We start from the raw sequence: 26808 nt of genomic DNA, 5'->3' as shown, positions 1-26808 counted from the left end.
ATCACAAGCCCAGTTGATACCACAAAGAGTAGTACCAGCCAGTCTTTTATTGCTCTTGTTTCCTGACATTAAAAAATCCCTAGTCAACCATTAAAAGGGTGCCTTTCTGAACTTCAAATTGTTTTCTAGGATTTTCTATATCACAGTTACTAGCAAAAACATCTTTTTAAAAATATGTATTTATTTATTCTTTGTATGTGAGTACATTGTCACTCTTCAGACACACCAGAAGAGGGCATTGGATCCCATTACAGATGGCTGTGAGCCACCATGTGGTTGTTGGGAATTGAACTCAGGACCTCTGGAAGAGCAGTCAGTGCTCTTAACTACTGAGCTATCTCTCCAGACCCCTAACATGAACATCTTAACCTAATGTCTCAATCTCCAAACTCTAAGTGTGGTGGTCATTGCTGACAATCTACATTTCTAAGTTCTTTTTGAGGGTGGTGATTGTTGCTCCAGTACCAATGTTAGAAAAAGATGAAACATTATTGTTGTGAGCACCCATGATACTGCTCAGTGAGGGGCTGGAAGCCCCCTTAGAATCTTCACACAAGACATAGATTAGGAAGGACGTGAAGACTTCAAAAACAGCAAGCAGAGTGATGCTTCATAACAGCAAGAAGTCCTCAGGACTCTGCCTCTCCAAGGCACACCAATCATGGTTGTGCTAACTGTTACATGAGTTCTAACACCTTTTGATGCTCCTCTAGCACCGACCTCTACAAGCTTCCATGCTAGGGTTCATGGCTCTGTGAGCAGGAGACCCAGAATCTGTGCATACGCTCTGTCTACATACAGCATCCTGTCCTGAGATGACCAAGTGATCGATGCTTGGATCTGTTTCCTGAGGATCTCACAACTGTTACCCCACTTGAGGTCTTCCCTGGGAGTGGCATCGCTGTCAGCCTGCACACAGTACCCTCAGGGTGGGTGATGGGAACAGCCACTTCCCTTGGTTTTGTATTATTCTATTGTAGTTCGTCAAAAGACCCTCACTCACAAAGACCACAAGACCACCATCATTACTGCAAACTGCATGAGGATTTTTATTGATCCAACATGTTGGGGACTCCCCTCTCAACACACAGGCCAGAGGAGAGACCCAGAACAAAGAAAGAACACAATTTTATATATCTTTGTAAGGGGCAGATTTGAGCAACAGGGCAGCTGTCTTATTTTCATTGCTATAGCAAGTAACCCTTTCAGGCATTGATTGGTTTGTATAGTGACTAAGTAACTCTTTGGCCTCGTCCCTCACTTTGCTTGCCCCCATGGTGGGTTATTATGATTTGGTCAGCAAAGTAATAATACATTTTGAACTTATGGGTCAGCTATTAACATCACAGCTATTAACGTCAGGGAAATTCTTGCAACAAGGTCAGGGTGGTTCGTGGTCTTTGTCAGAATTCAGTGTGGGGCGGGGTAGGGGGATTCCTCTGGGAGCTGCTATCTTGTTATGGTTATTTCGCTGAGAATAGCTAATATTGTTTTGGCAGCTTGTAGGCTCAGTCATTTTGACTGCTAAAACTATGTTTTTGCATTTGTTTAGTCAGCCAGCTTCCTTATATGGCTTGGCACTTAGCTTGCTAGTGTCGTTTGGGAAGTCCTTTTTGAAGGGGGAAGGTACTGGGTGGTCTTGAATTCATTTTGGATATTACAATTCTTCCCTTCACCATCTTCTGGACAGCAAAGGAACAAGGCCATCCCTACACTCAAGCCAGTGATGGAGAAGGAGAAGGTTAACTCTATGAACCCACCCACAAAGTTTCCAGAGTTCTTAAAAAAATCTACATTTTTTTCCTTGCATAGCTCTGAATGAGTCATAGGCAAAAGAAGGGCAGCAGGCAGAAGGGAGGCGTGAACGGTCACTGCGATTGTCCACTTGGCTGAACTGCAAGGCTGTATAGAGCCTAGAAGGGATACAGTCAGGGGCTCCCATGCGTTCATGGCTCTGTCCAGCACACTCCCTCCCCCAGTCCTCCGTGCTACACTGAAGGGGGAAATGGTCACTGAATCAGGCTGTCATGGACCCGAATGAGCTCCTGTAACTTCTGCTCTAGGTCCTGAGCCTGATGCCGCAGCTCTGCAGCAGACTCAGCCTTTGCTCCTTCATGCAAATGCTTTGAGTCTCCTACAAGGCTAACTATGTCCAGCAGGAGGAAGAAACCTGTGGTGGCTGCACCCATGATCCGGGCTCCTTTGGTCATTGCCAGAGCGGTACCTCCAAAGGCTTCCTTCACTTGTTTAGTGGTTTCTGTTGATGTCTTTCCTGTGGTCATGAGGCGCTTGGCATTAATTACTAGGCTAGGGTTGGCTTTGGACAGTTTGATGGCATGAATATTATTCTTGATGTTTTTCAGTTTCTTGAAGGAATTCATGGATAAGAAAAGAAGTCTGGGGCCACTCTGATCCAAAACTTCATTCAGGACCTTCATTGTGTCTTTGTTGGTTTGCACCAGCTTGCTGGCTTTAGCTTCAGCAGATACCACACTTACCTTTTCCACAATGCTTGTGGAAACACTAGTCACAGCCGCTGCTGCCCCCAGCCCCAAGCCAGTGGCTGACAATGCCAGACTGACTCCTGCTGTCACAGGTGCCAGAGCCAGACCAAGGATGGTCAGGACTCCAGACACAGCACTGCTGGAGCTGGCCACCACCCTAGAGATGGTGCAGTCCCTGTGCACCTTGTCAACCTTGTCTGCCAGGGCGTGGAGCTTCCTGATGCTCTCCTCAAGCTCCAGTTTCACCCAAGGATAAGCATTCAAGAACCTTTCCTGGTGCCACAGGTCATTTTGGATCTCCTCTTCATCTTCTGCATCAGGATCAGCTACAGTTTCACCCAGGGCTTCACTCAAGGCATCTTCCTTTTTTCTGTAAGAGAAGAGACACTTGTAAAGTAAGATCTGTCCTGTGGGAGTCACAGAGCATTCACTGTGAAGCACAGGAGAACGTTACAGCTCTGTAAGCTTTTTTACCGGGATGAGTACACTTGATAAATCACACCGTCTTTAGTTCTTAAGGACACAATGAATTGAAAATCTACCTATAATTATCCTTTTAATTTTTTATCTTATGTGTAAGAGTGCTTCTCCTGCATGTGTGTCTGCATACCATATTCACTTCTGGGGCCCATGGAGGGGAGAGGATGGAAGGCATCAGATCCCTAGAACTGCAGTTCCACACAGTTGTGAGCTATCACAGGTTGCTAGGAACTGACTGAAGTCATCTGAAAGAACAGCCTGTGTTCCTCATCACTGAGTCCTCTAGTCCTCCAGCCCACCCTTCTATTGATAGACATTTAATAAGGGAGCCTTCCCCTCAGGGTCAATGTCCTCACTACCAAAACACTTCTCCCTAGGAACTCTAAACAAAGAAAGGTGAGGTTAGAGAAAAGAAATAGCCCCATATTTTATAGAACGTTAGTGTTTGCTGAAGAGGGCACTCTCCTATGAACAGTCATTCCTTGGCCTGAGCTGCCGAAATAACTTGCCTGCTCTACATTGTCCTGCTGGCCAGGAGAGTCCACGTTTGCCTAGAGCCTTGTGCTGTGAGACTGCAAGTTGCACATCCCTAAGAGAGAAACTTTAGATAGGACATTCTTTGAAACTTTAGGTCTTTTTTTGTACTGCAGTGGTGTGTACTCTTGAGCTAATGGGGCAGCTCACAGTTAAGATCCATCCATTCAAAACACAGTGCACAGATTTACCCTTCAGCTGTGAGTGAAGATAAAGAAAGAGGAGTGGCTTTCCCATTCACATTTGGGGAATTCCCCATTCACGTGTGGTCCCATTTCCACTAAGTGTTCCAGTAGGAGGCAAAATTCAGGAGTCAGAACACACAGGTTCCTAAGCACTTCCTTTAAGGAATTCTCAGCCCGAGAAAGGCGATGTGTGGTGGGGATTTTACTGTCACCTCTGATCCCAGAGGAAGGAGACACTGAAGTCATGGACTTCCAGGAGGGAGGGAGACCCCAGTCACTCATGCTGATGATGTATTTGATTAAGGCACAGAAAACTGGACACTGAAGTTAGGTTTCCATGTTCAGCTGTTGATGTGTTTGGCCTTGGCTTCCTCAGGAGGAGTCCCATGAGGTCAGCTTCACAATGCCCCTACTCTCTGCTCTCTACTGCCTGTCACTCAGCTCATCTGCTGTGAGTCTCCAGCTGAAGGAACTGACAGACTTGTTCTGTCTTTTGTCTTAGAGTAGCCGTCCTGAACAGTGCCTTCCTGCCTGTGGTAACGTGTATCAGATTAACTGTTCTTTCCCATGGGAGCTTTCTTGGTGTGTGACACTCCATGTGACCTCTCACACAAGGCACTGTGTCCTGAGGACAACAGAAGATTCTTCTTAAAGCCTTAGAAGGGACCTGAGGATGTGGCTAAGTTGGTGCAGCGTTTGTCACACAAACAGGAGGACCCGAGTTCAGTCTTCCAGAGGCCACATAGGAAAGCCAGGTTCAGGGCCTGGGCCTGTCATCCCTGCTTGGGGATGCAAGGTCAGGAGGGTCCTCATGCTCTCTGGTCAGCCAATCTGGTCACAGTGATGAGTTCCAGGTAAGTAAAGGCACTTGTTATTGTAATGGGCTGGAGAGAGAGTTTCTTTATTCAGATGCATGGTTCTCTTGCAGACCAAGTGAGTTCAGGTCCCAGACCCTACACTTAGTGGCTCACAGTTGTACGGGTCTTGCGTCCTCTTGGGCCTTGATGCACTATGAACTTGACTGTACTGTGTGTCCTTAAATCCTCCATCTCCAAACACAGTCCCCAGGGTCAGGGTTTTTACCACTGAGTTTAGGGATACAACTCAGTCCCTAACACGAGTGGCATCATCAAAATAGGTCTTGTCAGTTATAATTACTACTGTATTGAGTAGTTTGATTTACTATGTCTTCTCAAGAGACAGGGCCCTAGATAAAAACTTACAAGCCTTAGAAAAAGGGTTAGAGGAAACATTAGAAGAGATGCAGAATTTCATAGATCAGACTGACCAGCAAAGAGGTAGTAATAAAATTTGGAAGCAGAGTCTAGAGGAGAGTTTATTCGTAAATCCAAATAATGTAGAGGCTACAATACCAGAATTACAATGAAGAAAGCCGTTAAAATCATGGAAGCAGGGTCTAGAGCAGAAGCTACAGGAATCTACAGAGCAGCAGAAACAGCAGAGAGGGAAGTTTAAGACCCAGAAACATGGCCAAGAGGAAACATTGGAACTGAAGGTAGAGGGATTTAAGGGCAAGATAAGGGAAAGAGAGAGAATGAAGGTCACAGTCAGGAGCTGGAAAAGGCTGTAGAACAAAAGATGCAGCAGCTCATAGATCAGACTGAGTGGCAGAGAGAGAACATGATGAGAATTGGAAGCAAGGCTTGGAGGAGAACGTTTTAAAATTCATCAATCAAAATAAATATTAGACAGCAGAACATCAGAATTATAATATGATGAAAAAAATTAAAATGTGGAAGCAGAACCTTGAACAGAGAGTACAGGAACTTATGGAAAAGGAGGAGAAGCAACTGGGGAAAATACTCAGGTAGAGACAGAAGATAAGATTAGAGAAAGCCATATGCAGGTTGTTAGAAAACAAACTTTAGTTTACTGGGAAAGTATACAAAGAAGACCACCAGATGATGATCACCCACAGAGCTATATAATAAATAAATAAATCAATCAATCAATCAATCAATCAATCAATCAATCAATCAATCTTAAAAAAAAATAAGAAAGACACTAATCGAGTTTTTAGTTTTCTAACATTCGAATGTTGAATGCAAAGAAGTAATCAGACCACTGAGGGCAAGGTAAGTATCAATAGACGAGTGGATTAGATATACTCTTGATTTAGATCTCATTCACCTGATTTGACCTTAATATGAGAAGCTGGCACCAGAGGCCTTGAGATGACCCAAAATTTCAGATGTCTTCATTGGGGTGAGCAGGGTCATTTTAGAACAAAGTGCAGAGAAAACAAAATCAGTCCCAAGTCCATGCCTCCTGGAATATGTAAAAGATGTGGCAAAGGCTGACATTGGACTAGGGAATGTGGGGCAACAACAAACAAATGGGGCCACACTTTACCAAAAACTCCCAGTGGGGCCTCTTCCAGGGCCCAATGCCAGACAGGGAGAGCTCTCTTCCTCAAAACAATTAAACACTACTGCTCTAAAAACAGACTTTGTGAGACCAGATAACAAGGCCAAGGTAAATTCTACAGACAATATAAAGAACTTAAAAGAACAACAACAAATATTTTGGCAAACTTCTATAGAAGATCAAAGACCCAGGCTTACAGTCTTAGTAAACAATGTTGAGATTGAAGGAAAGGTTGACACTGGAGCAGAGGTCACCATCATCTCTCCAAAATCTCTGCCTTCAGATTGGCCACTCAAGAAGTAGACATCTAGTTTCAAGGAGTTGGGACTTTATCCAAAATAAAGCAAAGCACCAGATGGTTTAAATGTACAGGGCCTGAGGGTCAGATGGAAAACTAAGGCTATATGTTGTTGCTGTAATTTTAAAAACACACTTGGTCCTTTGCCCAGGGCTAGGCTCTGGCCTTAGTTCTGAGATCAGTCTCTGCCAGCCTGAGCTCCCGATTTAGCTCCACCAACAGCCAGTTGGCCATTTTGCTGGGGAACTGTGATTGCTCCACCAGCCTCTCATGGCTAACTTTGCCAAGCTGCTAACACCTGCCCCCCCCCCCCAATTAGATGTCCACTTTCTCCTCCTGTCCACCTTAGCACAGTGGATGGAAAATACTAGACACTTTTATGATTTTAAAACTAGCCAGATAACTCAATGGCTGGGTGAGGAATTTCCTGCCCTAATCTTATCAACTAGTTCCCTCCATCTTCCTTGGCCCCTGCTGGAGGCTAAGTCTACAAACTCTAGGGGTTCCAAGACCTACACGTCTGTATTTTCTTCCTTTCTCCACAACCTGGTCTGAAAACTTTTTTTTTTTTTTTTCGAGACAGGGTTTCTCTGTATAGCTCTGGCTGTCCTGGAACTCACTTTGTAGACCAGGCTGGCCTCGAACTCAGAATTCTGCCTGCCTCTGGCTCCTGAGTACTGGGATTAAAGGCATGTGCCACCATGCCCAGCCTGAAAACCTTTTTCTGCATTTCTCTCTTCCTCTTAGGACCTGGAAGTCCCACCTTTTTCACTTTACCCAGCAACTGGCTCCCACCTCCTTTATTGACATAATCAAGAACCAGTTTGACAATCGACACCTCCCTCTACAATATGTGGCTGATATAACCATAAACTTATGGGGAAAAGATCTGTTACAACAGTGGAAAACACAAATTAATATCCATTCAGTTTCACAGGCTGGCCACAAAGCCAGTCAGGCTCCTAATAAAAAAAAATCAAATTCGTTAAAGAATGTTATCAAAGACAGTTATGGACTGTCCAGGCTATCCATAAACAAGATACAGCAGGGGCTGATAATTCAGCTTTACATTGAGGAAACACTGCTGTTAAAACACCAACAGTCTTAGCACTAAGGTGGTTAATGGACCAACCCATTGGGGTGATCAACGATCTATGACAAAAGAAGAACAGCTAGTCCGGGAACAGCTGGAGGCTGAGGGTATAGAGGAGTCCACCAGCCCTTGGAATTCTCCGGTATTTGTCATTTAAAAAAAGTCTGGCAAATGGAGGATGTTGAGGGATCTCAGAGCAATTAATAAGATTATTTAGCCAATGGGTTGCCTGCAGCCTGGAATCCCATTGCCTTCCTTGTTGCCTAAGGAATGGCCTATCATAGTGATTGATCTGAAAGATTCTTTTTTCACAATTCCTCTACATGAATGTGATAAGGAAAGGTTTGCTTTCTCAGTACCAACCTTCAAAAGATGTCATTGGAAGGTTCTGCCACAAGGAGTTGTTTTTTTGTTTTTTGTTTTTTTGGTTTTTCAAGATAGGGTTTCTCTGTGTAGCTCTGGCTGTCCTGGAACTCACTTTGTAGATCAGGCTGGCCTCGAACTCAGAAATTCGCCTGCCTCTGCCTCCCAAGTGCTGGGATTAAAGGCATACGCCCAGCTGCCACAAGGAGTTTTAAATAGCCCTACCTGTGTCAATACTTTGTACAATAGTCATTGGAGATGATTTGCAAACAATTTCCTCAATCCAATATTTATCATTATATGGATGATATCATATTGATGCTATTGGCTGATTCAGATATAAATATCCTGGAAAGAATACTTGGTGAAGTAAAACAAACAAGCAAGCAAGCAAGCAAGCAAGCAAGCAAGCAAACAAACAAACACCTACCAAGAGGGGATTCTGTTAATTATCTAGGATATAGAATAAGTCTACAAAAGGTTATGCCTTAAAAGGTGCAAATTAGAAGAAACCAATTGAGGACTCTTAATGACTTTCAGAAGCTACTAGGAGATATTAGTTAATTAGCTGTGGTCGGCAGGTGGCTTAGCTACTCAAGAGCTAAGTAATTTATTTCAAACAAGCAGTTGGTCAGGTACTCAGGTGATATCATGTGAATCTTTCACCCATTTTTACTGGTTAAATAAAGGCTAGAGCCTGTGATTGGGCAGAAGTAAAAGGTGGGATGGAAATTCTAGAGAGAAGAGGAAGAGAAGATGGAACTGAACCCCATGGTCGGGAGAAATTGCAAGTAGCAAGGGTACCATAATTGAGGGATGTGTGGTGATAGAACTGCCCAATCTAGGGCTATAATAACTGGAGTGTATGTTTTTATAAGGGTTTATTGGGAGTGAAAATTACTGCTCATGCTCTCCGGTCATCCAGTCTAGTCACAGTGATGAGTTCTAGGTAAATATAGTAATTGTCATTGTATTGGGGATGGAGAGATAGCTTGTTCATTCAGAATGCATGGTTCTCTTGCAGAACAAATGAGTTTAGCTCCCAGTACCCACACTTGGTGTCTCACAGCTGTAGGGGTCTCGTGTCCTCTTGGACTTTGATGTACTATGGACTTGACTGTGCTATGGGTTAGGGAGCTCACACCTGCCCTCACTTAATTTCAATACTGTGTGTTCTTAAATCCTCCATCTCCAAACACAGTCACCAGAGTTAAGACATTTACCAATGAGATTAGGGACCCAACTCTGTCCCCAATATGAGTAACATCATTAATATAGGTCCTGTGGCAGGCACTCAGACACACACTTAACCAGCTTGTCTCTGAATATTCAATCTCTTATGCATGATCCTCTAACACTGTTCTTTTCCCTTCCTATCAAGGAAAAAAAAAGGCTTCATTGGGTCTTTGGCTGAGTACCTCTCGTTCTTGTCCTGCAGGTCATTTTGGAGCTCATCTTCATCTTCTCCATCAGGATCTGCAAAGATCTCTGCAAGAGCTTCTCGCAAGGCAGTTTCCTCTTCCCTGTAATAGGGGAGACTGATATAAGAAGAATGCTTGTAAAATAAACTCATCCACATGCAAAAACCACACACCCACACACTACTTTAACAGCTAACTTTTGGGGCTGGAGAGATGGCTCAGTGGGTAAGAGCCCTGACTGCCCTTCCAAAGTTCCTAAGTTCAAATCCCAGCAACCACATGGTGGCTTACGACCATCTGTAATGAGATCTGACACCCTCTTCTGGTGTGTCTGAAGACAGCTGCAGTGTACTTACACACACACACACACACACACACACACACATATATATATATATATAATAATAAAATCTTTTTTAAAAAAGATAACTTATGATGGACACCTACTGTGTGTAAGCTGCCTACTGTGTACTGGCCATGTGCTGGGCTCTCCACATGCATTTATCTTATTATTTTTACAATGCCAGTCAATAGGGACGGAATAATGAAGAAGGTAATGAACTGACTTCCCGTGGTCACAGGAATGCCAATGGCAGGAATAGTTTTGTCCCCTGTGGCTGCTGCCATCTCCCCCAAGGCAGAGGCTCTTTCCTGGTAGAGAATATGGTGAGGGAAATATTTGCTGAGAAGAGACACCCTGAACCCTAACTACTTGGTCTGTCTGAGAGAGTATTCCTGCCCAGAACAAACCAACCAGGCCTGAACCCTGGTACTGCAGGCATCCCATGGGGAGGTGACCTGGACAAATCAACTTCTGCCACAAAGTGTTTCCAGGTTTCCTCTTCTGTCAGCAGGAGCTGCAGGTCCTCTGTGCTTATCACATCCAGGAGGTACTCAGCCACAGTCTCAATGAAGCATTCTCTGTCTAGATGAGAAGGAAACATATATGGTTAGAGGACAGTGCACAAGAGTTTGAATGGGTCAGGGACACACTGGTTAATTGTGTGTCTGAGCAATTGCCACATGGAGGATTTTAATGGTGTCACTAGTGATAGGACTGAGTGTGTCCTTAAACTCATTTGTAAAAGCCCTAACCCTGGTGACTGTATTTGGAGACAGAATCTTTAAGGACACATAATATTGAAATTAAGTGAGGGTATGTGAGCTCCTGTTAGCACCCTTACAGAAACAGGAAGAAACTGCCCTTTCTTCCCGCTCCTTGTCTTTCTTCCTCCTGTCTGTTTTCTCTTTTCCTGCCCCTGTCCCTCTGTCTAGGTACACAGACAGGACATGGGAACTCTCTGCCAAGCAGGAAGAGAGTACTGTCCAGGGCCAACTGCTGCACTTTGGTAGTGTCAGAGTTCAGAGCACTGAGAAGAGATCTTTTCTTTCTAAGCCACCTGCACAGTGACCTTTTCGATGACATCCTGAGGAGGCTAATGCACCTGGGAGGTGTCCTGGTACTTTGCAGGGATTTGAGTCTCTTTCAGTTGAGAACAATGAGGACGTGAGCCCGTCAGCCCCAGGAAGAGGGGAAGTCCCAGTGATGGCTTCGTTTTACTGTGTGCCTGGTGTTGGCTCTTGAATGTGGATTCACATCTTCCTCCTTATTTTTATTTTGTACATATGAATGTTTGCCAGAGTTTATGTGTGTGTACCATGTGTATGCCTGGTGCTTATGGAGGCCATTAGATCCTGTGGAGTTGCAGTTTACAGACTGTGAGTCGGATGTGGATATTGGGAACTGAACCCAGGTCCTCTGCAGGAGTAGCAAGTACGCTTAACCACTGAGCCATTCTCCAGCCCCAAATGTGACCTTCAGCACAGGAATGGTCAGTTTTTAATCCTGAGTTTCAACAGCACTGGATTAATAAATATCTAGGAGTTCAGTAGCTCCTTATCTGGGGGCTGTGAGGGGGCTTCTCCATCTAATCAGAGTGTAAAGCCTGAGCTAATGAGAGGCTCACAGACTGAGTGGAGGCACCATGGGAAGAGGGCCCTGCTCTTGTTAGGAGTGCTCTGGGGGGTCTCTGGGGTTGATGGGGGTCCTCTTGTCTTGGCTGTTTTTTTCACTGCTTTGTTTATTTTTTTTTGTCTGCCATGATGTGAATGGCCCATCCTTCCTTCCTGCCTCTCTGCATCCCTGGATGGAGCAATTATGTTACATAGTAAGCGAAATAAATCTGTCTTCATCAGTTACAACAATGATAGATGTGAGGAATACAAGCTTTAAAAAGTAATTACAGTGAATGAATGAGTGAATGAATGATGGGTCTATAGAGCTAGTGCTGCAAGGTGGTGCATGCCTTTAATCCCAGTGCTTGGGATGCTGAGGCAGGAGGATTGCTGTGAGTTTGAAGATAGGCTGGTCATCAGAGTGAGTTTGAGGACACAAGGATCTGGAGCAGGTTGCTTCCCGTCTACATATGGTGGTTTGAATATACTTGGTCCATGGAAAGAAGTACTATTAGAAAATGTGACCTTGTTGGAGTAGGCATGGCCTTGTTGGAGGCACTGAGTCACTGTGTAGGTGGGCTCTGATGTCCTATGCTCACTCTCCAGCCTAGTATGGAAGGGAGCCTCCTCCTGGGTGGCTGTGGAAGACAGAGTCTTCTCCTGGCTGCCTTCAGATCAAGACGTAGAACTCTCAGCCCCTTCGGCACCATGTCTCTCTGGATGCTGCCATGCTTTTTGCTATGATGATAATGGACTAAAAGCCTAAAACTGTAAGTCATCCCCAGCCCCAAATAAATGTACTTTATAAGCTTTGCCTTGGTCACAGTTGTCTCTTCACAGCAGTGGAAACCCTAAGACACCATCCCCCCTGCCTCTTATTCCTTCCATACTCCCTTCTTCTCCTCCTGGCTTCCATTTTTCAGGCTGGGCATTGAGGAGGTGACTCCTGAGAATTTACCCAAGACAAAGCGAGGAAGGGGAGTCACTGTAACCCAGGACTGGGAAACTCTCTGCGCTCCCCTTGGGGTTCTCATCTGTGTCTTTGACTCCCCAGCAGGCACTCAGCACAGAGGCTCTGGCAGTTGTAGGCCATGTGCAGGAGTGGGGTTCAAGACTGCTTACCTGGGGTGCCCATGGCAGCTGCTAGATCTAGGTGTCAGGCAGAGGACTTGACAGCTGTTCCTTTCAGCTCACCAGGTGACCAGGCTACAGGAGGAAAAGGTATCTGTGAGACAGAATGGGGACAGCTAGGTGATCAGGGATCTGGGACACAGTTCTGCTAAGTGGCAACAGTGCTAAGACAACAGTGGCTGCTAAGGATCAGAAGAACTTGACCGGCAGTTCTTCTGTTTCCTCGGGCTCTGTCACTGCTATGTAATGAATAAGGTCTGGTGACCTCATCCCTGCTGCTCTCTCCCTAATAAGGCAAAGGACAGCTGTCCTGTTGGGGACACTGGAGAAGGCATCAGCTGAGGACACAGCTGTGGAGAAAGAACAGACTTTGCAGACAGAGAGATAGAGAAGAATGTTCCGGTAGCCATCTGCAGGGGAAACTGTATTTATTAATGGTTACTTTGTATACTTCCTGTCTCAGTCGCTTTTTCATTGTTGGGAAGAGACACCATGGCCAGGGTAAGGCTTTAAAAGAAAGCATTTAGCAGAGGCTTGCTTACAGCTTCAGAGGTTTATCATCATGGTGGGGAACATGGCGGCCTGGAGGCAGACAGGGGTGTTAGGGAAGTTGATAGTTGTAATCCGTATCCACAGGCAGCAGGAAGAGAGAGACACTGGACCTGGCCTGGGCTTTTGAAAGCTCAAAGCCCACCTCTAGTGACAAACTCCAACAAGTCCACCCTTCCTAACTCCTCCCAAGTATCTCCACACCCTAATGACCAAGCATCAAATATATTAGCCCATGGTAGCCTTTCCTAGTCAAGCCACCATCCTTACTCTCTGTGATGCTCTGGGCTCCTTACTCTTAGGTAATGAAGTTCTTACATTTAGCTGATGTGAGTGACTATTCCGTGTTGACAGAGTGAGGCCTTGAACCTGGGACTTTCTAATCCATATCCCACTTTCAGATGAGCAAGCCCCACTGTCTAAAAATAAGGCACATTCCCCCTTGTTCATATTACACGTGTGCGGTGTAGTGTGTGTGCTATAAACGGCTCTTCTGTATCTACAGTGCTGCCTTGTGCCAAGTACCAGGTTCTCAGTTTAGCAAATTCATTGGGGTCACCTGTGGCTTCTCAGGGACCACACCCTCCTTGCTTCTGTGATATCCTTGTCCCATCAGATCCTGGAGTCCTGCCTGGTCCCTGCCTTGCCGTGGGCTGCCCTTGATTCCTGCTCGTCTCTATGAATTCTGGGATTTATGTTGTTGCTAATCATATGTAAATACTAATGCAGAGAACGTCCTCATTCCTGCAGTGCCTGCATTTGAGATTATCCTTATGCTATTTGTATAAGTGAATGACTGGGTTAAAGGACATTCACATCTAAACACAGGCCGCGTGTGAGAGTGTTCACTCCTTTGTTCTCACTGGTGATCAGGTGATTTTGCAGAGGGGTGGACCTCATAAAAACAGAAACAGAAACTACACTCAGATTGCCTTGGAAGTTAAGGAAGGAAAGAAACTGCGTGCATGCGTTTAGCAGTGTGAGGAGAAGGCACCAGCCCCTCCTCCTGGGGCCTGACTAAATTGAGTCAATGTACTTGTTGCTATGGTGAGAGCTGAAGGCAATGCCTGCTCTCCCTCAGGACTGCTCTCCACTCTCATCACTGAGGCACTTGTTTTAAACCTTCTCAGGGTGAGCTACTCTTGTTCCTGTTCACAGGTGAGGCAAACAGATCTGAAGTGACCCACCCGGGGTCCCAGATTTAGAAAGGGGTGAAGACTGGTTCACATGTAACCTCTGAGACACAAGATCTTGCTCGCTTCTACTCCCTGGCTGCTAAGGTAACCTGGGAAGCCCCGATTAGCAACTCTAAGATTTCAAAGTGTGAACTATAGAAAGAAAGCTAACTAAGCCGGACTGCAGTGAGAGGCTGTCTAGAGAACAGAAAGATGGAAGACTGCCTGGAGGAATGGCCTGCTAGGTGGACTCTCAGAGAGGGAGATGGGGAGGACAGCTAGGGAGGCTTACGATCGATCCCCGTGCCTTGAGGGGTATTCATAGCAGCTTGAGAGTGGATGAAAAAAATCAAAGAACACATGATTGAACTAAAATGCCTCAGAAATGATACCTGTCTTCTGGTGTGACTTTAGTCTTTCTACTTAGGAGGAACGTGAATGGGCAGTGTAGGATTTCATAAAGGAGAGACGCTCAGAGGAGGAGTCCCTGAGATATGCCAGAGACGGCTCTAGTAGAAACAGGGAACTTGACAAGAGACTGTGATTTAAACAGACAGACAGACAGATACACAACTCAAGCTGAGTGATGGTGCAGGCAGTGCACTCAGTAGGCAGATGCAGATGAATCTCTATGAGTCCATCTAATGCAAAAGCCACTGCTGTCCCCCCCATAGATGGGTCATACACCTTCATGTTACTCAGTGTGGGTGTGTCTCAGTCATTATGCATTTACCTAGTGTGTATGATATGATGATATGGATACACACACACACACACACAGGGGAGGGGGATATTGAGAGGAGGGAGTGGGGCTGGGAAGACGGCTCAATCAATACAGAACACAAGGACCTGCATTTGCATTACCAGCAGGCATGTAAAAGGCCAGGCAAGGTGGCACACGCTAAGGAAATAGGAAGAGGAGGATCCTTGGAGGCAGCTGGTCAGCCAGTCTAGTAGAACCGGTAAATTCCAGGACCATGAGAGACCCCGTCTCAAAAAATAATTGGAGTGCAATTGATGAAGCATCTTATACTTTTCTCTGGGTTTTACATGTACACATACGCCACACACACACACACACGCCACACAAACACACACGCACTCTCTCACACACAGACATGTACATACACATGCACACACACACAGGAACACACACAAATGCATACACCCTTGGACACAGGCACATGCACACACATTCACGCACATGTATGCACACATACATGTGCACACACATACATACATACATGCACACACACAAAACACACATCCTCCTCCCATTGTCATCCTTTGTCTTGCTGTGTACTGTGAACCTTCCTGCTTGCTGGTCAGTCACACGCGAGCTCCTCTGGTGAGCTGCCTGCCCCCCCCCACCCATAAGAAGTATAGATGAGTCCTGTCCTCCCTGCTCCTTACCAGCTGAAAGCCTAGGCAGGAACGTTCCTTCCTGAGGTCTCTAAATGTGGCAGAGGGGAGCTTTTCAGCAAACCCTCACCCTTTCAGAGGCTGCATGACACCTTCCCTGGGCAAGGAGCCCAGGGCTCAGGACTGCAAGATCCTCCCTTGAATCTCTAAATTCCTCCCTTTCATCCAGCATATCCCTCCTACTGCTGTGCCCCTCCATCTTCACCACTCCCACTCCAGCTTCCACCACAAGCACCTTCTAGTGCTCCAGGTCAGTGCTCCAGGCAGCTCCGGAACGCAGCCCTCATCCCCAAGAGAGGCCCCCACAGGCCACCTCCTCCCAGCTGGCTTCTCCAGTCTAGCTTATGAAGTCAGTGTAGTCGGAGCCATGGGCCCTTGGTGACAGAAAGCAAACCCATGCTCAGCCAGGAGGAAAGGCAGGGCTATGCCCTCAGACTGCTGGCTCTGTCAGATTTCTGAGAGTGCCTAGTAATTTCTGTGCCCATCACTCGCAGATTCTTCCATCGTTCCCCTCTCCTGCTCCCCTCAACCATGTTGTTTCATATAGCCCAGGCTGGCCTCAAACTCACTATGTAACTGTGATGGTTTGTATATGCTTGGCCCAGGGAGAGGCACTATTAGGAGGTGTGGGCTTGTTGGAGTAGGTGTGTCACTGTGAGCATGGACTTTAAGACTCTCATCCTAACTGCCTGGAAGTCTGTCTTCCACTAACAGCCTTCAGATGAAGATGTAGAACTCTCAGCTCTGCCTGCACCATGCCTGCCTAGATGCTATCCTGCTCCCACCTTGATGATAATTGGCTGAACCTCTGAACCTGTAAGCCAGCCTCAATTAAATGTTGTCCTTTACAAGAGTTGCCTTGGTCATGGTGTCTGTTCACAGCAGTAAAACCCTAAGACAGAAGTTGGTACCAGAAGTGGGGTATTGCTGTGACAGGCCTGACCATGCTTTTGTTTGGAAGAATGTGGACTTTTAGGACTTATTTGGAAAGCCATGGAATGCTTTAAGTGGGGCTTAATAAGCCATCCTAGTACAAATATAGAAGACTTTGTTACTGAGAGTGATTTGAATTGTGCGGACCTGGTCCAAGAGGTTTCAGTGGAGAATTTCACCATGTGGCCTAGAGACTGTTTTTGTGGTATTTTGGTGAAGAATGTAGCTTCTTTTTGCCTTTGTCTGAAAAATCTACCTGAGCCTAAAGTGAAGAGATTTATATTAATTGCATTGACAAAGGAAGTCTCAAAAACACCCAGCAGAGACTTTGTTCCCTGGTTAAGTCTCATGAAGAGCATTTTGAACCAGCATAGCAAGCTTAGAAAGGAAAAATATAAAATATATGATTCAAGATTAAAGGGGCACCAGGAAGTGAAATGGAACCAAATCCTGTGTTCTAGGAGAAAGCAGATTAAGGGAGTGAGACTTTGAGGCAAGATCCTACCCAGCTAAATTTAGATCAAAGCATGGAGGCACACACCTTTAATTTCAGGAGACAGGCATGTGGATCTCTGAGTCAAGGTCAATCTACAGAGCAAGATCCAGGACAGCAAAACTTAGGCAGTGAACAAGTTGGAAAATAGAAAGCTGGTTATAATGTAATAGAACAAGGGGGCCATGTTCTAGCTCCTGGAAACAGCAGAACTTGGCAGCTTCAGCCACGTGTCTCTGGGTTTAGAGTGGAAAATAGAAGGGACTACTGGGACAACTGATGCTGGTTAGCTGGAGCTAAGAAACGGGTGGTGATTAAGAAGAGACCAGTATCACTGAGGTGAAATTATTTGAGAAGTGTTTTCTGAAAGCACAAAGAAGCCGTGTTCCAGAGATAGCCAAGGTTGTACCTCAGGCTGCAGCCGGACTTGGTAATGTGTAAGAGTCACCCAGGTGGTACTGAAAGAAAGATGAAATTTCAAGACCTGTAAGTCATATAAAGTACTCAGAAATTGCTGGTTGTTTGTGAGCCTAGAGGCTGCCTGGGGCTGAGAAAAAAGAAAAACCCGGGCATGCCCCATAGTTAAAGCATTCCTGGGAACAGCTTGACCATAAAGATAAAGAAGAATGTGAGGACATAACAGGGCTTTCTGAACTGAGTCAAACTGACCAGATACTCTGCTAGCATTGATAAACGTCCAACTCACAGAACTCCTGCACGTATTCTTTCTGCTGATGTTTGAATAAGCCAATAGTGTGTCGCTATGCTGAATTCCACACCCCTAAGTCCCTTACCCCATAAAAACCCCTAGCTTTTGAGCCTCGTGGCCGACATCCATTATCTCCTGTGTGGGATACATGTTGGTCTGGAGCTCTGTCATTAAACTACCTCGTGTATTTACATCAATATGGTCTTTTCGTGAGTTTTTGGGTACACACCAGATCGGGAATTGAGTGGGGGTTTCCCCACTAGGTTCTATCAGTACTGATTTTGAAGGCATGATTGGGTCATGAAGAGCAGCTAAGGCTTGGCACTGTGAGAGGCCATGGAAGGCCATTGGTGAAGGTGCAGCCTCAGTCGCAGTTGATTCCAATCAGATGCAAATTTATCTCTAGGTTGCTGAACTTGTAACCTGGACCAATGCCTAAGTCACATCCTTAAAGTGGGAGTATAATCCTTCCTTTTTAGAGTGGCTGTGAGCATGGGCAGAATTATCTACTTATGGAAGAATCTTTTCTGGCTAAGTTGGATCAGACACAACAGTCCTGTTCCAGGTGTGCACCCGAGTCACAACCAGCTCTGAACCGATACTCTCAGCCCATAAAGGCAAGGGAGAGTCACCCCTGTGAGGGTCCAGAGGACATCCCAGATAAACTGAAAGATCCTAACAGAATGTAAAAGGTCACAGAAGCCCTGAAATTGGCAAGATAGATTTCATTGTTAGCAGAACTAGCTTCACTGATTTAGAAAAATAGAGGTGCACAATGCTCTGGCCACTCCTTGAACCCGTGTGTCTGCCAATGTTTTGACCGTTCCTTGAACCCATATGTGTGACCACTGATGAAGCCCATTGCCAGGTGTTTGTGATATTGGTTGCTGGGAAAGAGTCGGAAAATCTCCCCAGCAACCACAGCCGGGCCAATCCTGAGTTGCTACACCTGCACCAGACTCTTTCCTTGTACCCCTCCCATACCCATTTCTTGAGAATAGACATTGTTTAGATCTAGAAATCCCCTACTCTCCCCTTATCCTTTCCCCCCTGAGGGCCTATAAAAACTGGGACCCTTTTCCCCTCGTGGTCGACTCCTCTACCCCTGTGTGGGATATGAGTCATCCTCAGAGCTCTGGCTTTCCCTGAATAAAGCCTCATGTGGTTTGCATCAAGCTTGGTCTCTCGTAGTTCTTGGGGGGTCTGCTATTGTCCTGACGCCTGAGCGATGGCTCCTCTTGGAGTCTTTCAAAACCACACCCTGGGTCCACCCTCAGTCTAGCTCTCTTCATGTACCCACTCAGAGGAGCAACCTCAGACCCTTCTCATCTCTGTGCTGGATGTACCTCTGTGGTCTCAGCTTCACTGACTGTGGGACTCTGTGGATCACTTCCCAGCTCTCCTGAACCTAGTTCCTCTTCTGTATTAGTTAGGGTTCTCTAGAGTCACAGAACTTATGGATAAAGGAAATTATTGATGACTTACAGTCTGTAGTCCAATTCCCAACAATGGTTCAGTAGTAGCTGTGAATGGAAGTCCAAGGATCAACAGTTACTCAGTCCCACACGGCAAGCAGGCGAGGGAGCAAGAGTGAGACTCCCTTCTTCCAATGTCCTTATATTGTCTCCAGATGAAAGGTGTAGCCCAGATTAAAGGTGTGTTCCACCAGAACTTGAACTCGGAGATTTAATCTTCCGGAATCCATAGCCACTATGCCTCAAGATCTCCACACCAAGATCCAGATCAGAAACTTCTATCTCCAAGCCTCCAGATAAGGGTCACTGGTGAGCCTTCCAATTCTGGATTGTAGTTCATTCCAAATATAGTCAAGTTGACAACTAGGAATAGCCACTACATCTTCATATACAAGCCACTGCCCATGCCCTCACCTGGCTTCTTGGTGCACGGCCTGTGACTTAGAGTTCAGGAACACATATGGATGGTGTAGATAATGGTTTCCAGAAGGAATCCCCTACTGAACCTTACAAGAGGCTCACTAGCCGATTAGAACTTGAACAGCTGGAGAGGTTGGAATGTCAAGAGCCTAATTCTATTTATCTCTGACCATCTTTAGTGCCCTGAATAGTCATTTTTTTCAACACCTCTCTGTTGGCCTTAACATCCCCTGAGTAACAGATACAAACTTTCAGGTGTAATAACATAGATCACTAGCTTCCACTAACCCGTTTGTTAAGTACGTCACCAGACAGCATCTGTGGTCTGTAACAGAGATGCTTCTGTTTTCCTGTAGTCTCTCTGATGTTTTCAGAAATATATTGGTTAAGTGGGTTGATATATGACTTTGTTCTCTTGCTATGAAAGCTTCCTGAAATGGTTACTGTGTTTAAAGATAGACTTTGGGGTAACCCAAATCTGTATCCCTGGGCCTTGGCAGCTCCTGTTTGTTTCTAGAATGAACTATGTCTCATCCCCTTTGAGGGGAGAGTTGTATTTCTGTGTTGACCATGGTAACAACCATCTGTCTCCCTACTCTACCTAGCCCAGGCTTGGACTTGCTGCATTCATGTGTTCTTTGCCCCAGCATCGATTCAGCTACTGTCCCAAGGGTGGAGGAGAGGGCTCAGGCCAGCTGTTCACCCTGGCTGTGTGTCTCCTGTCTGTGAGGTTGGACTTAGCTCATCTCAGTAAAACACAGGGACCCATGGTCAAAACTGTAAACATGGCTCTGGTTCAAATATAGCAGGCTAACTGCTTCTCCCCACTCTCTCCCTAGTCTCCTAGGACCATATGTAAGGCATTATTCTTTAAGGTGTGTGTCCGGCCAAGGCATCCATTTTCCTAGACTTAACCCTGTCCTGACCTGACACTGCCAATAGCTTAAAGTGAGTCATGCATGGGTCTTGATATTCTCTATTGGTAAATTTACTACATTTGTGGAATATTTTTTTAAAGGTTTATTTATTTCATGTATGTGAGTACACTGCTGCTATCTTCAGACACATCAGAAGAGGACTTTGGATCCCATTACGTATGGGTGTGAGCCACCATATGGTTGCTGGGAATTGAACTCAGGACCTCTGGAAGAGCAGTCAGTGCTCTTAACCACTGAGCCATCTCTCCAGCCCCATTTATGGCTTATTTTAATGTTTATTTTAAAGATCTGATTAACTCTTTAACTCAAACTTTATGGCTCAAACTGAGCAGGGATAAAGCTGTAAATCTTAATATTATAAAGCTTTATTAACGTTGTAAGCTGTTAAACATAATTGCGACATGAAAATTAATAAGTCACCTTACAAATAATCAAAATCTTTAATGTGTTCCAAGCTATACTTATAACCCTGATTAATTATAGAAATAGGCTTTCTTTAGCCATCCATATGTGGTTTTTCGAGTTTAAACCTAATAAGGTAGACTTAATGAATACTTAAGTCTTCAAACTCTTCAGAGAACTGCTGAATATGGAGTTTAAAATGTTAAAAAAAAAAACCTCCCCACAATAAACAGTGACACCTCCTAAAAAGAAAATGTGAAGGTCTCCAAAGAAAATAGATGGGACATCACACTGACAACTTTACCTGGACTGTGGTGACCCTAACCATTGATTGAACTGCCCATGCCTCACCTGCCGCCAGGAACCTGCATAAACTACAGATGCTTTGGGTTCACTGTTGTACTCTGCCTGGTCAAACTAAGGACAAGTTTCCCAAGTTCCTCCTCTACAGGAAAAATTCCTCAGACCTGGGTGTGACGGCTGAGGGCCCGCTGCTCTGTGGGACACCTGAAGATTAAATGCTGTTCTCCTCTGACAAGTGAAGACCGGCTGCTTCTGCAATGAACCTCGTGAGCCTCAACCGACTAAGTGAGGTTCTGACAGTTTAATGGGTACAAAAGCCATTAATTAGACTTCCTACTCAAATTAATCCTTCACAGACCTCTGAGGACATTGATGACTAACTAACTGTAGCTTTTACGAGAGCCAACAGTCTGGTCTGTTTCATATGTACAGTTCGCCTTGTGACAGGTTTCACGCTGAGGAAGGTTAAGAGTTCATGCAGGTCTAATAAAGTAATTTAAGGTATATAATCACTAATCCAAGAAATAATTCAGGACCAGTCTAAAAGTCCCTCTCAGTTCCTATGGGGTCAGCTCCCCTTCTCTCAATGCACATCAAAGAAGCTCTTATTAATCTCCAGCCCCACACCCCCTACCCTCAGCCAGCCTCCAAGGCCTCACATCCTTCATTCAGTTCCTTTTATATAAACGGCTTCTACCTCTCAGCTCCTCTCCCTTATTAGCAGTCAGAACCCACTGGAACCTTGTCTTTGACCCCAGATCTTCCCTCCATTGCTGTTGCTCCTCCATATCCAGCAGTCTCTAACCCTTAGACTGTCCTTTCCATTAGCCCTGACAACACCACTCGCTTTTCAGTTATAAATCTTTTTGTTTTTCTTTAAATTCCTTAATTTTTTATTCCTGGTACCACTACCACAATTTACATCATTACATGATGTAATGAAAAGAAAAAGAAAATGACAAAGCTACAACAGATAAAAGACCTCAGGAATTTACATATAATTGACACTACATTGCATTAATCAACAGCTGCACGTTTTGCAAACTGTGGCTATGACAGCCCTGAACTGTCATAGAAGGGTTTCCTGTTTAAGCTGCAGTAACTTTTCTGACTATGGATCATCGTTCCTTCTGTGGCAGATTTTTACAGTTCCTCTAATGCATTTGGGACGACTGTGTCAAAGTAACCTGCAGCTTTCCTGACAACTCCTCCCTCTCTCTAAGAACTCCCTCTCTCCTGATAAGAACTGTAGTCATTTCTGTTTTATTTTAAAACCTTCTGCTACCATATCCACCACTTCTACCTCCAGACCCATAGCCACCACCATAGGGACTGCCTGAGCTTCTTCCATCAAAACTGCCCACCCCCCTTTCATGGGTCCATAATTTGATTGTTGCTACCCACTATAATTTCCAAAGTCATTATAGTTCCCACCACCACCATAGTTACCTCCACCAAAATTTCCTCCTTCATTGTAACCATCATAGCCTCCTCCTCCACCACCACATCCACCGCCCTGGTTTCCATAGCCTGGTCCACCACCTCCATAACCTCCTCTACTACTGGACCAGGACCACCGCCATAGTTGCCACCATCACCTCCAAATCCATTATATCCACCATCACCACCTCCATAACTACCTCTGCTGCCACCACCTCCACCACCATAGCCACCTCTTCCACCAAAGTTTCCTCCATGACCAAAGTTTCTTCCACCGCCTCCAAAGTGTCCTCCACAACCCATAAAGCTGCCAGATCCACCTCCACGACCTCTCTGTGATCCAGCAGACTGCATCTCTTGTTTAGAAAGGGCCTTTTTCACTTCACAATTATGCCCATTAATAGTGTGGTATTTTTGAACAGCAATTTTATCAACTGTGTCATGATCATCAAAGGTTACAAAAGCAAATCCTCTCTTTTTCCTACTCTGCCTGTCTTCCATAACCTCTATGGTTTCAATCTTGCCATACTTTTCAAAGTAGTCTCTCAGGTTATATTCTTCCGTATCCTCTTTAATACCACCAACAAAAATTTTCTTCATCATTAAATGGGCACCAGACTTTACAGAATCCTCTCTAGAAACAGCTCTCTTTGGTTCCACCACACGCCCATCAACCTTGTGTGGCCGAGCACACATTGCAGCATCCACCTCTTCAACACAAAGAGTAGGTCACAAAACCAAAGCCTCTGGAATGTTTTGTTTGGGGATCTCTCATGACCACTCAGTCTGTAAGTGTGCCACATTTCTCAAAATGTTCTCTTAAGCTCTCATCTGTGGTTTCAAAGTCCAGACCACCAATAAACAGCTTCCTCAGCTGCTCTGGTTCCTGTGGATCATGGCCCTCCTCCCCCCAGCAGTGGTGGCGATGGCCGGAGTCAGGCTGGGGGCGACTGGATGGCGGTTTTACCTCCATTTTGAGACTGGACCTTTTTTGAATTTTCTTATCAAACAATTTTTACTTGAGGCAACAACTGAAGTATGATTTAATTCAACTAGGAAGGTCTCACTTTGCGGGGAAGAAAACAAACTGAAAACTCCTCACAGGAAAGCCAAAGCCCAGAGCTGATGTTTTCAGATTGACAGCAGAAATGTTTGTTTCCATGAAACAAAGTCACAAGTGCAGTCTGTTTTTCGAGGCCATTCCCACTTCATCTCTACTTCTGTGGCTCAGGGAACAATGCTTGTGGCCTTTCTCAGGGCCAGGTAGCCAGTCTTCGAATGTAGGAGAATTCCTCAATAGTGCTGAACTGCAGCTTGCTCTGAGGGTCTGTATAGTTGGCAAGAAGGCCTGAAACATCAGAATACTTCTTAGTTGGCTTAAAGGACGAAGGAGCACCAACAATAAAGTAGTTAGGATCCTTTAGTTGTCATGGCAATGGACTTTCAGCAGCGAGGATCTGTTTGAGGTTCTTCCAAGTTCTATTCTTCTTGCCAGTTACTGCGCAGCCATGACGGGAGTGCACAAAGTTGGGATCCTTAAATGGCAAAGGCTTGGCAGCTTTCTCCACAGTCCCTGAGCTTAACTCTGAGGACGCCATTTTACTCACACGTGGCTTCAATGCTGACACCCTGAGCAAAGCCAGAGGCAGATAGCTTTTTCTTCTTACTAGCACCATATCCCCCTCCGCTGCTGTTGTGAGAAGGGCTAGCTGGCCTCTTCTTGCTGTTCCTAGCTACGGAGGAGGTAGAAGTGGTAGCCACAATTGGAATTTGAGCAGCCATTCTGCCCACAGTCCACCTGTGACTCCCCACCCTCACCCCTTCCAAGACCTAATTGTCTAAATCCTAAAGACAATTTCTTCTTGATACTCCTGGATGCCACTCCCAAGGCCTTTTGACTTTACATCGATGGAACCTGACACTCAATAGTCCCAACCCTGACCAGGACTGTCCCCCCTGGTTCAGTGTATAGATGCCCCACCTCCTTTGCAGGCCTTCTTTCTTTGCTAGCCAACCCGACTCTGCCTCATTCCTAAATCTCCTTAGTTCCAGAAGTCACCAGATCTCTCCTTGCAAAGCTCAACTCTCCTCTCCCCAGGTCACCGATCTAGGAGTCTCTCTCATGCCAACCCTTAAGCACACCACTTTATAGCACCTTGCCCTTCTCCACTCCTGACCGCTACCCTCATAGCTAATTTCCTCCACACGGGTCCCTAAATACTCATTCCCTGTACCAAGCCACTTCTGAATCTCTTCATGACCACCTTCCTCCCACCCACAAACAATTCCTTAAACTTAAAACATTCTCCTTCCTGCCCCAGCTCTCCACCTCCCAAATCTATGCAGACCCTTCCATTCTTATACTTCCAAACACATAAACACTTCCTAGAGTGACCTTTGCCCCTGTCGCCTCCTCTCCAAGAGTCTACACAGGGGCATGCACAACTGGCTTCCTTGTCTACTCTCTCACTGAAGCCTCTTTGCTCACAACCTAATGGACACACTCTGGGGTCCCCTCACAGTCTATTCCTACCCCTCTCTCCCCCAACTCCTAACTTACAAAGGACCCCAGTCCCTTCCCCTGTATTGGATTCTCTCCCTACAAAGTTCTCTTACTGAAAAGTCATCACTCACTGTCCTGACCTGTCCTCCCTCTGGTGCATTAGTCAGGGTTTTCTAGAGTTACAGAACTTACGGGTAGTCTCTATATAGTAAGGGAATTTATTGATGACTTACAGTCTGTAGTCCAACTCCCCAGCATTGGTCAGCTGTGAATGGGAAGTTCAAGGATCTAGCAGTTGCTCAGTCCCACAAGGCAAGCAAGCAAAGAAGAGAGAATCTTCCCTCTTCTAATGTCCTCATGTAGGTCTCCAGCAGAAGGTGTGACCCAGATTAAAGGTGTGTACCACCACGCCTGGGGGACTTGCTTTGTCCCAGATGACCTTGAACTCAGAGATCTCCTTGCCTTAGTCTCCTGGGATTCATAGCCACTATGCCTCAAGATCTCCTTGCCAAGATCCAGGTTGGAAACTTGTATCTTCCAGCCTCAAGATCAGGATTGCAAGTGAGCCTTCCAATTGTAGTTCATTCCAGATATAGTCAGCTTGACAACCAGGAACCAGCCACTACACTCCGGTCTCTACACTTACCTCTTTGCCTCAGTGTCCCCCAGACCCCCTACACTGCATCTAAACCTCTCAGCGGCCTCCCACCCCACCCTCTCCTCCCCATGAGGTTCCCCTAGCTGCTTCTGCATACACTTTCATACAAATGGCAGCTCCTTCCTGTCAGAGGCCACATCGACAGACCCCTCCATTATCAGTAAAGACGTGGACAGAACAGCTCTTCCAGCTGCCTTTTCATCCCTCACAACTCACCTCACTTCCCTCCAGGCTCCCGTACTCCATGGCCCAGGTAGCAACACACCTAGGCTTTCCTCAACATAGGATTCTCTCTAACCTCTATTCTGTGTATTCATCCTCACTCTCTGCTCCTGGTCCCTCAAGGTCACCAGGGTCCCACAATCTCCTCTCTCTTCTCTCACCCCTACTTTTCCTTTGCCAAAATATTTGCCAAACATCCACTGACTCCCCTAAATTCATTAACTGTTCTTAGACATCAAACACTCTGAATAACACCCCCCATTCCCAATTACAATAGCTAAACCCAAGCCAATACCTCTCTGACATACACACACACTCCCACATGCATATTCTTTCTGTATCTTTCTCTGTCTCTGTGTCTGTCTCTCTCCTTCCCCTTCCCATGTCCCCAAACTCTATGCTATACAATATCCATCATGGAACCTTGGGGAGAAAGGATGCCTTATCATGGGCCTGCAGAGGCACCCCTCCCACCTTACCATACCTGGCTCTATAAAACATATCCTTAGCTGGGCGGTGGTGGCGCACGCCTTTAATCCCAGCACTTGGGAGGCAGAGGCAGGCGGATTTCTGAGTTCGAGGCCAGCCTGGTCTACAAAGTGAGTTCCAGGACAGCCAGGACTATACAGAGAAACCCTGTCTCGAAAAACCAAAAAAAAAAAAAAAAAAAAAAAAAATCCTTTTCATAAAATACAACATAAAATACAACACTATGGGGGTATGCAGGTGGGAGAGCTTAGACATTCCCCAACTTACCAGGAGTCTTCAACAGGTGGTCCTCAGCTGTGTGGACCCAGTGACTGTGCATCCAAT

The 26808-nt window shown here is 45.7% G+C and overlaps 1 protein-coding gene and 2 pseudogenes across 2 annotated transcripts; all 3 read right to left on the bottom strand.

Moving 5' to 3' along the window:
* Window positions 1-1025: 1025 nt before the first annotated feature.
* LOC110310200 (apolipoprotein L2-like) lies at window positions 1026-26808 on the bottom strand. Of its 2 annotated transcripts, XM_029469847.2 has the most exons (5): window positions 26752-26808; window positions 12345-12428; window positions 10065-10191; window positions 9264-9368; window positions 1026-2874 (listed from the first exon to the last, which is right to left on the bottom strand). In XM_029469847.2, the coding sequence occupies exons 2-5, from the start codon at window positions 12355-12357 to the stop codon at window positions 2010-2012; spliced, it is 1110 nt and encodes a 369-aa protein (XP_029325707.1). In that variant the 5' UTR covers window positions 12358-12428; window positions 26752-26808; the 3' UTR covers window positions 1026-2009. The 2 variants fall into 2 exon arrangements, with proteins under 2 accessions (XP_029325707.1, XP_021038597.1); XM_021182938.3 differs by lacking the exon at window positions 26752-26808 and having other exon boundaries at window positions 12345-12495.
* LOC110310685 (heterogeneous nuclear ribonucleoprotein A3 pseudogene) lies at window positions 22441-23593 on the bottom strand (annotated as a pseudogene).
* LOC110310686 (INO80 complex subunit C pseudogene) lies at window positions 23728-24394 on the bottom strand (annotated as a pseudogene).

This window comes from Mus caroli, unplaced genomic scaffold, assembly GCF_978045245.1.
Source record: "Mus caroli unplaced genomic scaffold, Mus_caroli_1 scaffold_16, whole genome shotgun sequence".
Classification (NCBI taxonomy): domain Eukaryota; kingdom Metazoa; phylum Chordata; class Mammalia; order Rodentia; family Muridae; genus Mus; species Mus caroli.
Note: the sequence above shows the minus strand (reverse complement) of the source record. Positions and strands in the feature narration are given on the sequence as shown.